Source organism: Camelus dromedarius, chromosome 3, assembly GCF_036321535.1.
Source record: "Camelus dromedarius isolate mCamDro1 chromosome 3, mCamDro1.pat, whole genome shotgun sequence".
NCBI classification, from domain to species: Eukaryota; Metazoa; Chordata; class Mammalia; order Artiodactyla; family Camelidae; genus Camelus; species Camelus dromedarius.
Window position 1 is genome coordinate 48,371,778 of NC_087438.1, and position 13,462 is coordinate 48,385,239.

The window sequence follows — 13,462 nt, forward strand, 5'->3', positions numbered from 1 at the left end:
GCAAAAGTCTTCTTTCTGCTACTTCGTTTTTTGGCTGGTAAGCATGGGGGTGAAGATAACAGTATTTTCTGCAGCAGCTTTCTAAAGCACAGTAATTCACTTTAAGTACTTGTTACAGTATCATCGTTATTCTTGAATTGTAGCTACAGTAGTGTATTCTTAACTTCAGTAACTCTAGTTGTGAGGTCTTGATTCTCCATCATCCTGATGGGTGGGGGCAGTGGTAGGAGCTCCCATGACAGCTCAGACCGGCAGTATTATCCTGGAACTCGTTCCTGACAGCCCAGGCTAAAGCCCACTCCTCCAGACCTTTAAACAATTTTCTAAACACCAATTCCCTATATTAAATCCCTGTATATTGAAAATAACCAGACCTACTTCCTGCAACTGAATGTAGACTCATACAATAATGAGTAAAGATATAAAAGCTTCCCAAATCAATCACACAATCAATCCCCATAAAATCTGGGGTTTTTTTTGTGTGTGGCGGGGGAGGTAACTAGGTTTACTTACTTATTTATTTATAGAGGAGGTACTGGGAATTGAACTCAGGATGTTGTGTATGCTAAGCATGCGCTCTACCACTTGAGCTATACTCTCTCCCCATAAAATTTTAAATAATTGAACAAAACCTAAAATATACATGGAATAAAAGTCTGCAAATACATCAGCTTCAAAAATGAGAAAGAAGTAATCACCCTACCATATTAAGAATAATGAGTCTATGTATTAATTTAATAATTGTTGAGGCTTGGGTGATGAAGCTATGAAGGTTCATTATATTATTTTTATGTGCCTGAAGTTTTCCATAATAATGTAAAAAGAATATTCAGTCAGGTGTTCAAAGTTAGGGTTAGAACTATAATCTTGGGGCTTATCAAAATAAAGATAATATTTACAGCCATGGGATTGGGTGAAACTGTTAAGGGAGAGTATATATAGAAAAGAACATGGGACTAAGACGTGAGCATCTCTAATATTTAGAAGTCGGAGGAAGAAGATAAAGCAAAGTAGACTGAAAGGATGCCAGTAAAGTAAGAGGAAACCAGAAGGTGAGCCTAGTGAACCAGGAGGTTCTGGAATCTTAGAGAAGAAAATGTTTCCAAAATGTGGAAGCAGCCAAGTGCATCAAATGCTGCCTAAAAGCTAAAATGAGAACTGAGAATTTGCCTTTGTATTTGTCAAGATGGAGTTTAGGCAATTTTTGGAGAAATTTTGCTATAAAGGGGAACACAAAAATTAAGTAGTGGTTGGAGGGGAACAGAAGTCAAAAGTTTTTTGTTTTGCTCTCTTTTAAGATACCTGATACTAAGGCATATTTAATGTACCCGAAGGATGATCTAGTTGAAAGGGGGAAAACAGATATGGGAGGAAAACAGTAACAGAAGAGTCAAGGTCCTGAATGAAATAAACACAAGTACAAGTAGAGGGACTATTTCTTTCATGTGTAACAGGAGGGAAGGCAACATCTCTAGGTTCAGATACATACAGACGAACAGATATGGTGGAGGGACAATGAGGCTGGTTGTGCTGATTTTCACATCTTTAACTCTCTAAGCCTCAGTTCCCTCACCAGTTAATATAGAATCTATCTCTTAAGATTGCTGTGAGAATTCAACAATCAAAGAGCCAACACTCAATATTAACCCAGTGGATAATTGTCATTAAGACTCCTAGTTCAATTCTTCATTAACTCAACAAAATTATCAATCTCTCATTCTGCATTTAGTAAAATACCACAACTAAAAATACATATGACAGATGTAACTCAATGGGGTTGAGGGTGTCAGAGAAAGCTTTCCTGAGACACTTAGACTAAGAGGTAGACAAGATATAGATGTTAACTTGATAAAGGTGAGGGTATTAGAAGAAGAGTTTAAGTATTAGAAACTAAAAAAAAAAAAAAAAAAAAAAAGTCCCTTGTGGTTAGCAGTCAAGGGCCAGAATATGAAGCAACTAAAAGCATGGAAACACTTACCCTCAGTGATTTCTCACTTACCTCTTGTGGGTGAGAATGGGGCTCTTAAGAAATAAACAAAATATAAAATAAATACTTCAGTTCTTGCTGAAGTAAGAAGCAACGCATGGGAAGTCCATCTGAGGGGTGAAAACAATCCATGGATGTTGATTAGACCATAAACCATAAGCCAAGGACTGCAGGTTTCCCCTTTTTGCCTACTCTACTGACAGAGGCCACATTGAGTGCTACGTAAAAGATTCTTAGCTTTGTTCAAGCTCAGCAGTAAAAGAAGCCAATTATCCGTATTTGCCATAGACAATGGGAGCACGTAGGAAATGGTAGTATGTGAGTTACTCTCTTGCCATCACTGAGCTAAGGTGGCAACTTAGCAGATATTTGGGCGGGGGGGGGGGGGTGGGTAGGGGGAAATCCCTTCAGTTATTTCTTTTGAAAGATTGGTATTATAAATATTAGCAGAATCAGAATTTCCTGATCACACACAAAATAATCAGGAGTCAAAATCAAAACTTTTTCTTACTGTTAAGGAATCTTTTGTGATTTCAACATAGTGCAAGTTTTGCAATTACAAAACAAGAGAAAAGTGGGAACCAAAGGAAAATAAAAACGTGGAACATTTCCTGAAAACAGGTGAGGTAAATCAGATGGCAGATTACTTACGTAGACGCCTGTATTTACGTAAATACTCAGAAAACCTTGCATGACTAGGAAGTTTCAAATGACCCCAGTGTAACAGAGAGGAAGGTGTGGGGGTGGAATTGTCTGAACAAAGATACACTTTCAAAAAGAGGTGTCTTTCTATATATTTTCTAATATTTTTATAGCACTGTATAGTGTTGGCACAGTCATTTTGACCTTTATCATTCGGACAGTGACCCACATAGCCTAACAGTACAAAATCCCTTTTCTGTAATAAATTTGACTCATATTTAATAAGGGCAACATTGTTTCTTGAGAAACTATCAACTGTTACAGTATCCTAAAAAGTTATACAGCATCCTCATCACTTATTTTCCTAGAGTCGTCACAATTTTAACAAATTTACACTAGCTAAGTATTCAAAAACAAAAACATTCATCTTAATTGGAGATAAATCTGCACCTACACAAGGTTGCTTGCTTTATATAAAACGGTATTTTCTCTAGGTTAGATTTAGGACTCATTTTTGAATATGCAAAGGCTTTTTATAGCTAAGACCACAAAAGGCTAATCAGATAGCATTGTGACTTAAATCACCATTTTTAGTATCAGTTGTTTTAAGACTGTCTTAAAGCTTGTCCTAGTGTTTAGAAAATTTTAACTCATACCAGTTTAGCCTCCCCAAACACACAGGCACAAATTCTCTTTTGACTGAATTACTCAGTTAAGAAAGGTAAGGTTTGTTCAACTGTGAACGGCTAATCGTCAAGCCCACGCCAAAAGGTATCAAGGGATCGAGCTTTCTGTCAGAGACGAAAGAAGTGAGGTAATCACGTTCACGGGTGTAAGGCTGCCGGCTAGGCCTGCTGAAATGCAGATTACCCGGTCACATCCAAAGTCGGACTTAATCGCCGAGAGGTGGGGCTCAGGTCTGCACTGTGAACACGCTCCTCATAAATTCTGAAGCGTGGTCCCGCAACCACCAAACCAACTAAAGCAAAATTTTCACAAAACGTCTTGGTAAGGGCTCATTCGGGCCGGAGGGGAAATCCTAAAACATTCCGATAATCACTCCAATCTACACCACCCAACCAGCGGAGAGCAGGCTAAACAGGTGAGCACAATCTAGGCGCCCCAATCGTTTCCGCAAAGGTGAACAGGCCCTTTCTTCCGGGGGTAAAGAACTTGGGGATTGGGCCCGGTGGAGACAGGGCCGACTTACTCAACCCTAACTGCGCCTAAAGGCCCCTCCATGGCCTTTCCCAGGACCACTTGCGGTGCTTCCAGGCCAGTCTGACGTGCGGTCTCGACGCGACCTGTGCTGGGCAGCTAAAGGACAGCCACACGCGACGGTCACGACCGCCTGGCCAGAGCCCGCGCGTGCGCAGTCAGGCGCTGAGCTCGCGGCGAAGTCCGTTTCCTGACTTTAGGAGGAAGTGGGATTGCGTCACTTCCGACCTCCCTCTAGCTGCCATCTTGCGTCCCCGCGTGTGTGCGCCTTATCTCAGCTGGTCTGCCCGAGACCCCCCTGAGCGCCAGCCCTAGTCCCCCGCGCGGCCCCATTTCCTCTCCAACAAGGTACAAAAAGGCTCTGGACGCCGGCGTGGGAGGAGGACGGGAACGGGGGCGGGAAGTGCCCGGAAGGAGCGAGACAGGGAGGGACAGGGCTCAGAAAAGGAAGGCGATGCGACGGACAGGCGCACCCACTCAGGCTGACTCTCGGGGTCGAGGTCGGGCCAGGGGCGGCTGCCCTGGGGGCGAGGCGACGCCGTCTCTTCCTCCACCTCGCGGCGGAACCCGAGGACAGGAGCCTCAGGTACCGCGAGGCTTGCGGAGAGTGGCCGGGCCGGGCAGGCCCTGGCTAGGCCGAGGCCGGGCCAGGGCCGGGGGTGGGGGTGGGGGGCTGGCCGGGGGTGGGTTAGAGCCCTTTTTCTGGGCCTGCAAAGAGGGGGGAGTTTGGGGGGAGGGGGGAGGGAGGCGAGTGCTATTTGGGCTCCCTCAAAACTGAAATTTGGGAGCTTGGCGGGGTGGGTTTGGGATCCAGGCCTCGGCCTGTGTAGGTCATTTATTTGCTGATGTCTCGGGAAATAACGCGCGTGGAATGCTAGAGTGAACTAGCCCTTTCCTCGCTGAGGGTTTCCTGTTTTTCTAGATGAAAGAAACTATCATGAATCAGGAGAAACTCGCCAAACTGCAGGCACAAGTGCGCATTGGTGGGAAAGTAAGTTTTAAAAGTTTGGGGTTTTTTTTTTTTGGAAGTTTAATGGCTTAGGTTTTTTTCTCTTTTGCGTTTGTAACATTGTTGGCTTGTCACATTGTCTCTAGAGGGCATTTCACGGAGCTAGCAAATCGTGTGGAGGGGTAGCAGGGGAAAATTAGATGTACAATATAGTGTATCAGTGAGACGTGCAAGTTGTATGTTAAAAGAAATAAATGCAAGTGATAATAGGTGAAGAGAAGACTCGAACTGCAAACTTTGCTTTTTATGTGGATATGTTTTCAGTGTTACAGTGTTTTAAGTAGAACAAAAGTGTTTCCTAATTAGAAAGAAAATGTGTCTCTTCATTTAGATCATAATTGTAGGCATTGTATCCGTGACTTGTATAAGGTTGTATAACCTCGGTTATATACAGTCAGTGCTTGGTGGTTTTTTTTTGTTTTTTTTTTTTCACCCATTTTTAAAAATAACTGAGCTAACCATGAATTTAAGTTTTACCTACCTTTTCAACTTTATGATTCTGGATAATCATTGTACTTAACAGTTGAAGGTTCATTTCTCTTGTAAATTAAGATCTTTTTGTAATCCTTTCTTAGCTAAATGTAATCTAGAGTGGTTGTATATTTTCTAAGATATTTGGAGATGTCATTCTTAAGGGTATATTTTAGAATTTAAGACCAGTGACTATGGATTTGAAAATATTGCTTAAGCAGGTATCTTCCCATTTTTACCTTGTAGTTATGCTAAAACTAAGGGAATGAGAGTGATTGGTGAGTTTTAAATGACCAGTTTTGGTTAATTCATTTTTCCTGGTGGCTACTGGTCCCCTTTAAGGAGATTCTCTTTTGAACTTGGTAAGTTTTTAAGTCTCTAATTTGCTTAAATCAGAAGTCCACTCTGGACAGAGGTCTACCTCCTTGTATTTTGCACTGTGTTAGCAGATTCCTAGTATTTAACAAGGTGTGGTAGCCTGTTGGAACAGAGCATGTCATTACTTGGTAAAACCTGTAAAGTTTCCATGCTACAAGTTTATTATCTATTAGTTTTTCCCAACGTTAAGCATTTACCTTCAAGTAGAGTCTACTGTGAAATAGCCAAAAGTTGCACTTAGATTTAAGTAATAAGATGTACATCTGTTAATTACTGACTTTTGCCAGCAGTGAAAGTAGCTTGATTCCTGCCACCCCACCCCCAACCCTGAAGCTGGTCTTCAAGATCAGCACCTACCCATTAACAACAGTAGGTGTTTCTTGTCGTTTTTTAGCAGTTGTTAGAAGCTAGGTGAGGCCTTCAGGTGCCAGGAAGACTCATATTCTTTGTGGGTCAGTGTTTGCATGCTCTTTATTGTGGTATTTTTAATCATCATTTCTTTCAGTACAGGTTTCAGAAGGACTAATTTGAATAATGTGCTATGTGCCATCTTTTTGTTGCTACCCTGATCATTAGTTTTTAACTCGTGAAAGACATTCTAGGGTTAAGGAAAGTTGAAGTGTTCTAGGATTCTTAAGGCTGATGTGGGATTAAACTTTAGTTGTTTAGTTAAATAGGAAGTATTTCTGTCATCTTTGTAAAATGGAAACATGTTCTTCACCTCTTAAGAAACCTGATTGTGGGATGTGAAATTAGGTGAATTATTCTTGCCTTGGAGAAATCTGCAAAGTGTTAGGTAGTTTTTAGGTAGATTCTCTAAACCAGTTCTTTTTCAGTTTTTGATCAGAGCATTGATAATAAATTATTTCAGTAAAAATTGAATGTGAAGTGTATGAAATCTATAGAAGGTGGGCTGGTTTTGTTTTTAAAATCTTACAGTGGTTATTTAGAATGTCTTTGAGAGGATTCTTTGGAAACCAGGTGTCTACATGACCACTTGAAGATCTTTATTCTTAAAGGTTTGGGGTGGGAGGGTTGTAACTAGTATTTTTTGTAGCTGTTGATATTTTCTTCTTTACTTGAGGCTTGACTATACTGGATCCTGAGAGTATAAAATTTAAGAAGTGTAAGGTCATTAGAGGGGAACTTTAATGCTAGTAGGGGAGATAAGTATCTTAAAATAACAACAACAACAAAACTTGTTTCACAGTGTAGTATACATAGTGCAACAGAAACATTTTCAAAATACAGAGATGAGAATGATTTGGTTTGGGGACTTTAATTGCAGTTTAGGGAAAGCACAGGAGAGATGATGACTTGAACAGGATTTTCAAAGGATATATAGAAATTGGTGCAGAGATTGGGGGACAGTGCGGTAGGTGGGTGATAGTCTTTCCATGAAGAGTCTTATGTACCACATAAAGGGATTAGTCTGTATGGGAGGGTCCATGAGAGTGTTACTAAAGAGTTTTTAGCAGAAAATGGGTATCACATTTGCCTAGCTTTGAAAGTTTAGAGGATATATTTGAGAGGAGGAAGATTGGCGATTTGGTATATATATACAAGAGACAAGATTTCCTGAAGCCGAAATTCTGTTTATTCATCAAGTTATTGTGTGCCTTTAGTGAGTCAGATGGCTATACTCAGTTCTGGGTTTAAAGCAGCAAACAGAATAGAAGCCCTCAAGGAGTTTATATTCTCGTGAGGGAAAACAATAAAATACATTTGTCCCTTGTAAGTGTTGTGAAGAAAAATAAGCTGGATAGATAGAAAATGATGAGTGTGGGAATTGCTATTTCTCATTGGGTGGTTGGGAAAGGCCATTGATATGGTGACTTAAGAACAGGGATCTGTAGTGAGGCAGGGAGCCAGGTAGATGATGGAAGATGTGTCAAGAGTGGCAAAATAGGGGCAGGGCAGATCATGTAAGGGGCCTAGTAGGTTAAGATAAAAACTTCAGGCTTTACTCTTGGGTGCTGTAGAAGTTTGTATATAGACTCATTTGTGTCATATAGTATCTTGCCTGTGAATATTAATGGATGCTGATTTTTCTTTAATATAAAAACAGAAAAAGTTAAGGGTCCTCGACATGGAGTTTCTAAATGAAGTTCAATTTAGGTTGACACAAGCCACCTCTTGGATCACTTCTAGAACAGATAATGTAGAAAGCAGGACTTTGAAAAGACCATTCCTTTATATCTGAGAAAACTAGAAGCTGAGGAGGATTTGTAGACAGTTCCGTTCATTCCTTTCTTTTCCCTTCCATCAGTGCCTTAACTTGCCTACTCACAGTGTAAAAGTTTGTGGATATGGTAATTTTCTTATACAGATTCACAAGTCAGAAAGGAATTAGAAACTGTTTCTATTTGAAAATGTCTGTTGTCGTCTAAACACGTGCTGTGTTCTTTCTTTTTCTCCCCACTTTAGGGAACTGCTCGTAGAAAGAAGAAGGTGGTACACAGAACAGCCACAGCAGACGATAAAAAACTTCAGTTTTCTTTAAAGAAGTTAGGGGTAAACAATATCTCTGGTATTGAAGAGGTAAGTGTAAAATTTTATTTCTTTACAGAAATAAGATTTGGCTGAAACTATTAATGTTCATGCATTAAATGATTTTTTTTTTTTTACTCTACTTCCAACAGAGAATTTCATAGCTCTCTAAAATGTGTTTCTGCTCTTGGTATCAGGCAGATTGCCAAGTGTGAAACGATACATCCCAGCCAGAATTTCCCCTGTGTATCATAGTGAAATACTGGATTACCTAGCCAGACTTTAGCTTTTGCTTAATGAAATGTTTGGTTTTAATGGGATTTTGGTGGGTGTTGCTAATTTAAATTTTTTTTTCTTTTTAGGTGAATATGTTCACAAACCAAGGAACAGTGATCCACTTTAACAACCCTAAAGTTCAGGCATCTCTGGCAGCAAACACTTTCACCATTACAGGCCATGCTGAGACAAAGCAGCTGACAGAAATGCTACCCAGCATCTTAAACCAGCTTGGTGCAGACAGTTTGACCAGTTTAAGGAGGCTGGCTGAAGCTCTGCCCAAACAATGTGAGTTTCCTAGTAGAACTTTTTTTTCCCAGGGTTACTGATTTATCAGTAGATTTCTAAGGTTTAGGGTGCAGAGTGGATATGAATATCTTTAAATTTGGAAATGTAAACTTTCCTGTAAAAAATGCTTTTACACTGATTTTAAAGCAAGTGTTCTTAGTGTGTTCAGTAGTTTATTTAGTATACGTTGATCATTATACTTGATTAAGTGGAACATTTGTTTTCTACTAGCTTTCTTGTTTTGGATCAGAGACTAAAAATTTTACCTTTATTAGCAGGAAATGATGAAAATGTTAATTTGGGTTTTTTTTTTTTAAATAACAGTTTAGAATTGAAGCATACTATATGTTGTTAAACTTCGGTAATAAGGATTTTGTTCAGGGCAGAAAATTGTGTAGTTGAATAGGTGTACATATAGCTACTTTGTGCTGAAGCCCTCTGAAATTTTGACGAATGGAAGTGTAGCAGCAAGTCAGCTTTACTATAGGGCTTGTTACTTAGTCATCCATGCTCTCCTGGGTGTTGGCTCACTCTACTTCAGTCAGTTTGTGTTTGTTGGTGGGCTTTTGTTTTTGTCACGCTGAAAGGCATAAAAGGTTCTAGAAAGTCTTAGGCTTCCAGAGCTGAGGTGGGCTTTTGAAGGGTCCCACTGAAAATCGTACAAGGCTAAGGGCCAGTACTGTGAGGTCTCAGCTCTCAAGTGTAGTTCTTTCTTGTGTAATAAATGGAAAGTAGAGGCTAACTGGTCAAAGACACTTGTACTTTTCTGATTATTTTACTTTCGCTCCAGTAAAGGTTTCTTTGGTATGTGAGTTTACCTGTCCCTTGTCGTAGGTCAGAGGGATTGAAAGGACGGGTATGGACCCTTTGGTGTGTTGACTGATACTAGTATTCCGACTCATTTGTAGACATCAGACTATCATGTTAATGCCTAGTACTATAGATGAAATCCCAAATGCCACTGTTGTCATAAACCTGAGTTGTAACAACCCTTGACTTTTCATCTGATCTTTTGGTTAGTGTTTATTGAAGACTTAAATGTGTAACATTTACATTTCCTTTCACAGCTGTGGATGGAAAAGCACCACTTGCTACTGGAGAGGATGATGATGACGAAGTTCCAGGTAGGAACGGTCACTTGTGGTTAAACTAAAGAATCGTAGCAAGGAAGAATGAAGAGTCTTTGTACTATAGGAGAAATTACCTTGGGGGAGGAGGTATAGGGTGAAGTGGGGCAAACAGAGACTTGGCCCTCACTTAGAATGAGACAAAAAAAAAAATGCAGTGTTATTCAACTGGGAGTTAGGTTTGTAGGCTTGGCTTTTTTTCTGTTTGGGATCCCAAGAAGTTGTAGGTTTCTAACCTTAAATATTGAGTAAATAGGTATGTATGTTGTGACCTAAGTATAGTAACTACTTAGAGATCACATGACCCTTGTTTCCTACTTGGGGACCCATAAATGTGTGAGAATGCATGGGGAAGTTGTTGAAATATCTTGGGATATAACCATTCTAAAGTCAGCAGAAAAACTCCTTTGGCAGTCATGAGGCATTTTTCTATCTTGTTACTGGACAACCTATTTTACTGTAAAACAAGTATTGAGCAGTAGAATCCCTAGACTCAGAAATATTTCCACTTTGTGTAGACAGGTATCCTTAGGAATCTAGGAAAACTGCAAATTGTGTGCTGTGGCAATTCTTTGGTCCTGTCCTCCATGTAACTAAAATACTACATTGCTTAATTTTAGTTCTTAGGGTGGGGTGGGAGTGGGGAGGTTATATACATACTCTTTAAGCACAGTATTTGTCTTCTGCTAATTAATGAATTTCTTTCCTTTGTATTAATTATATGCCAAAACATGCAGTTCAAAGCATGCCTACTAGGTTGTAGTTTCATTGGAAATGAAAACAGGTATCTAAACTGATACTCTGATTTAACACTAGGGTATATTTTGAGAGACTTCCCGTATCTCCTTTTTAAGACCTGATGATTATTTTTGTAGATTTGGCTTTTTCTGAGATTCTACTTTTTTTTCTCATTTTTTATCTAGATCTTGTGGAGAATTTTGATGAGGCTTCCAAGAATGAAGCAAACTGAATTGAGTCACATTCTGAAGAAGATAAAACTTGAAGAAGTTACTGGGAGCTGCTATTTTATATTATGACTGCTTTTTAAAATTTTGTTTATGGATCTGATAAAATCTAGATCTCTAACATTTTTAAGCCTAAGCCCCTGGACACTGCAGCTCTTTTCAGTTTTTGCTTATATACAATTCATTCTTTGCAGCTAATTCAGCTGAAGAAGCCTGGGAATAAAGTTTGAATCAAAGATTAATAAAGTTCTTTGCCTAGTATACAGTTTTATTTTTTATTTCATTAACACCGATTTGTACACCGAAAGCAAAATTGTTTATAGAAAGCTAATCATGGCATGTAATGTGGCTGAATAATCTTGGATGAAATATGATTAAAGATTTTAAATGACAGTATCATGTAACAGGTGGTATAAAGTTCTTATGTTTGAAAACCTTTTTCTTCAGTCCTCAGGGCTTCATTCATGGTTTATGTAATGGGTGTAATTATAAAATGAGAATAGAATACTCCTTCGTGGGTGAGCAAGGGTTTTTTTTCTCTTCATATTGTCTGTATTGTATACATATACTGAGTGCCTTATATGTATTATCAGACTTAATTTTCTCTCATTTAATCCTCAATTTATGAAGTAGGGACTAGTGGCTCCACTTTGCAGTTGTAACCGAGGTTACTTGAGAAAAGATGAAGTAGTTAATCTCTTAACTCCCTTCTATGTAGGATATTCTATAAGATACCTGGAGGGAAAAAAAAGTAGTGTTTGTATTAGGATGTCACCTTGTCTGAGATGCTGTGCAAAAAGTATCTGCACATCTTAACATTGTATTTCTTCAAAGGATTTGTATCGGTCCTGTTAAAGTAAACTGCTGCAGTAACTAGGACTAAGGTCTCAATGGTTTACAAAATTACAAAACATAAATTTGGGTTTCCAGACTATGGTGGGTCAGGTTAGGCTCCGCTACATAGTCCAGGTCCCAGGCTGATGGAGCAGCCTCTATCTGGGACAAGAGAAGCTGGTGGGTCATGTGCTGACTCTTAAAGCTGTTACAAGTGTCACTTCTTGTATGTAAGTGGCCAAAGCAAATGGAATGGCTAACCTGTAGGGCAGAGGATTGGAAAGGCTTGGAGTGGGGCCTGAGAATTTGCATTTCTGATATGCTCCCAGGTAACGCTGATGGAGTTCCAGCAGTGATGCTTGGAGTAGCCAATTAGAGATTATCTCAACTCATTCCAAGAGATTGGAGTGACAGTGAAAAGCTGACATGAGCATGTGAAGATGCCACTATCTGAATATCCTAGTTGTTTGCCTTAGGTCTGTACAGAAAAGGGACACTGGCTTCTTGTAGCAGATGCTGACTAAGGTTAATCCTGTTTTGCCTGTACTTGGAGATTTTTACTCCCCAGCAGCCTCTAAAAATGTTACTTCTCTGGCCCATTATTTAAACTGATGTGTGTCAGTGGATATAGTAAGGAAGGTTTTTCTTGTAACATTTTCAGCATCAGGATAGGCAAGGTTAAGCTACAGTTACAAATGATTAAAAAATTTAGTTGCTACAAAGGTTGGTTTGTCAGGTTTGACATTTGTGGTTTGCCTGTGACTAACCTCTCACTGGAACATTTCCAGTCTCAGGACAGGGAAGAGAGATGGCAATGAGCTGGCTCTTCAGACTTACACTGGGGAGTGATGCACATCGTTAAACAATCAAATGTCGGCAGCCAGAACAAGTCATCTGATGGCCCTGAGGATTGAGGGAAGTATAATCCTCTCCCAGAGCAGGATAGCAGGTATTTTTAACAATAATACAATCTACCATATCCTTAGAATTTCTCTTTTAATTGCCCACAATTCCTGTTGCCATTATATATTAAGCACTGTACAACTCTATATCATTTCATTGATTGTCATAACAGTCTCCCCCCAAAATACACATTATACAGATAAGGAAACCATTAAGCCTGCTTGTGTCAGGTCACACAGCCCCTCAAGAGGTAGGGTGAGATTGAAACCCAGATCTGCTCTTTTGACCTCAGTACCTACACTGGAAGGCTGGATGGGCAGATAATTCTGATCTGGTTGATCTTTTGGCTTTTGTCACTATTTGCTGGCTTTTGTGCAGTGCTTTTTAGCCCTAAGCCAAACTAGCTTTCAGCTGAATCTGAACCAGAGCTACACTAGTGAAGAGGTAGACAGCAATTTTGAACGGAAAATTGTTAAGATTAAAACCCTTTATTGAAATAATCAAAACAGAGTACATTTGTGTCATCCTCATAATAACCCTGTGGTGTACAAGGCAGAAAGCTATATTCTGAAACTTGGAAACAAGGTTTAAAATGGGCTGAAGGTCACTAAAAGTTGGGTCTGATTTCTACTAACCATTTTTTTCTCTGTTACGTAACACTGGATTCATGCTTTAGTAGCTTCCCCACTCCTACACACACTCTTAAGATACATATGTCACTTTGTGGGGAGAGAAGTCTTAAGGGAACTGGTAACAAGATAAACAATAGAAAAGTCTTCTATTCACATAAATTTTCATCACTCCAGTCAGCAGTCTTGAATGCCATCTTTGCAGTGAGTTCTGGGAATGCAGGCACAGTCAGCAAAGAAAACAG

The 13,462-nt window shown here is 39.6% G+C and overlaps 1 protein-coding gene across 2 annotated transcripts; it reads left to right on the forward strand.

The window, feature by feature from the left end:
* The first annotated feature begins 4,055 nt into the window (after nt 1-4,055).
* Nucleotides 4,056-11,112, forward strand: BTF3 (basic transcription factor 3). Of its 2 annotated transcripts, none has more exons than XM_010974992.3 (6): nt 4,056-4,195; nt 4,770-4,838; nt 8,133-8,246; nt 8,558-8,759; nt 9,827-9,883; nt 10,810-11,112. In XM_010974992.3, the coding sequence occupies exons 2-6, from the start codon at nt 4,770-4,772 to the stop codon at nt 10,854-10,856; spliced, it is 489 nt and encodes a 162-aa protein (XP_010973294.1). In that variant the 5' UTR covers nt 4,056-4,195; the 3' UTR covers nt 10,857-11,112. The 2 variants fall into 2 exon arrangements, with proteins under 2 accessions (XP_010973294.1, XP_010973293.1); XM_010974991.3 differs by having other exon boundaries at nt 4,072-4,433.
* Nucleotides 11,113-13,462: the final 2,350 nt, after the last annotated feature.

Coding starts and splice junctions, on each gene's coding strand:
- BTF3 (XM_010974991.3), top strand. CDS start 4,302: ATGCGACGGACAGGCGCACCCACTCAGGCTGACTCTCGGGGTCGAGGT. Junction 4,434..4,769: donor CCCGAGGACAGGAGCCTCAG/GTACCGCGAGGC, acceptor CTGTTTTTCTAG/ATGAAAGAAACTATCATGAA. Junction 8,760..9,826: donor TGAAGCTCTGCCCAAACAAT/GTGAGTTTCCTA, acceptor TTCCTTTCACAG/CTGTGGATGGAAAAGCACCA.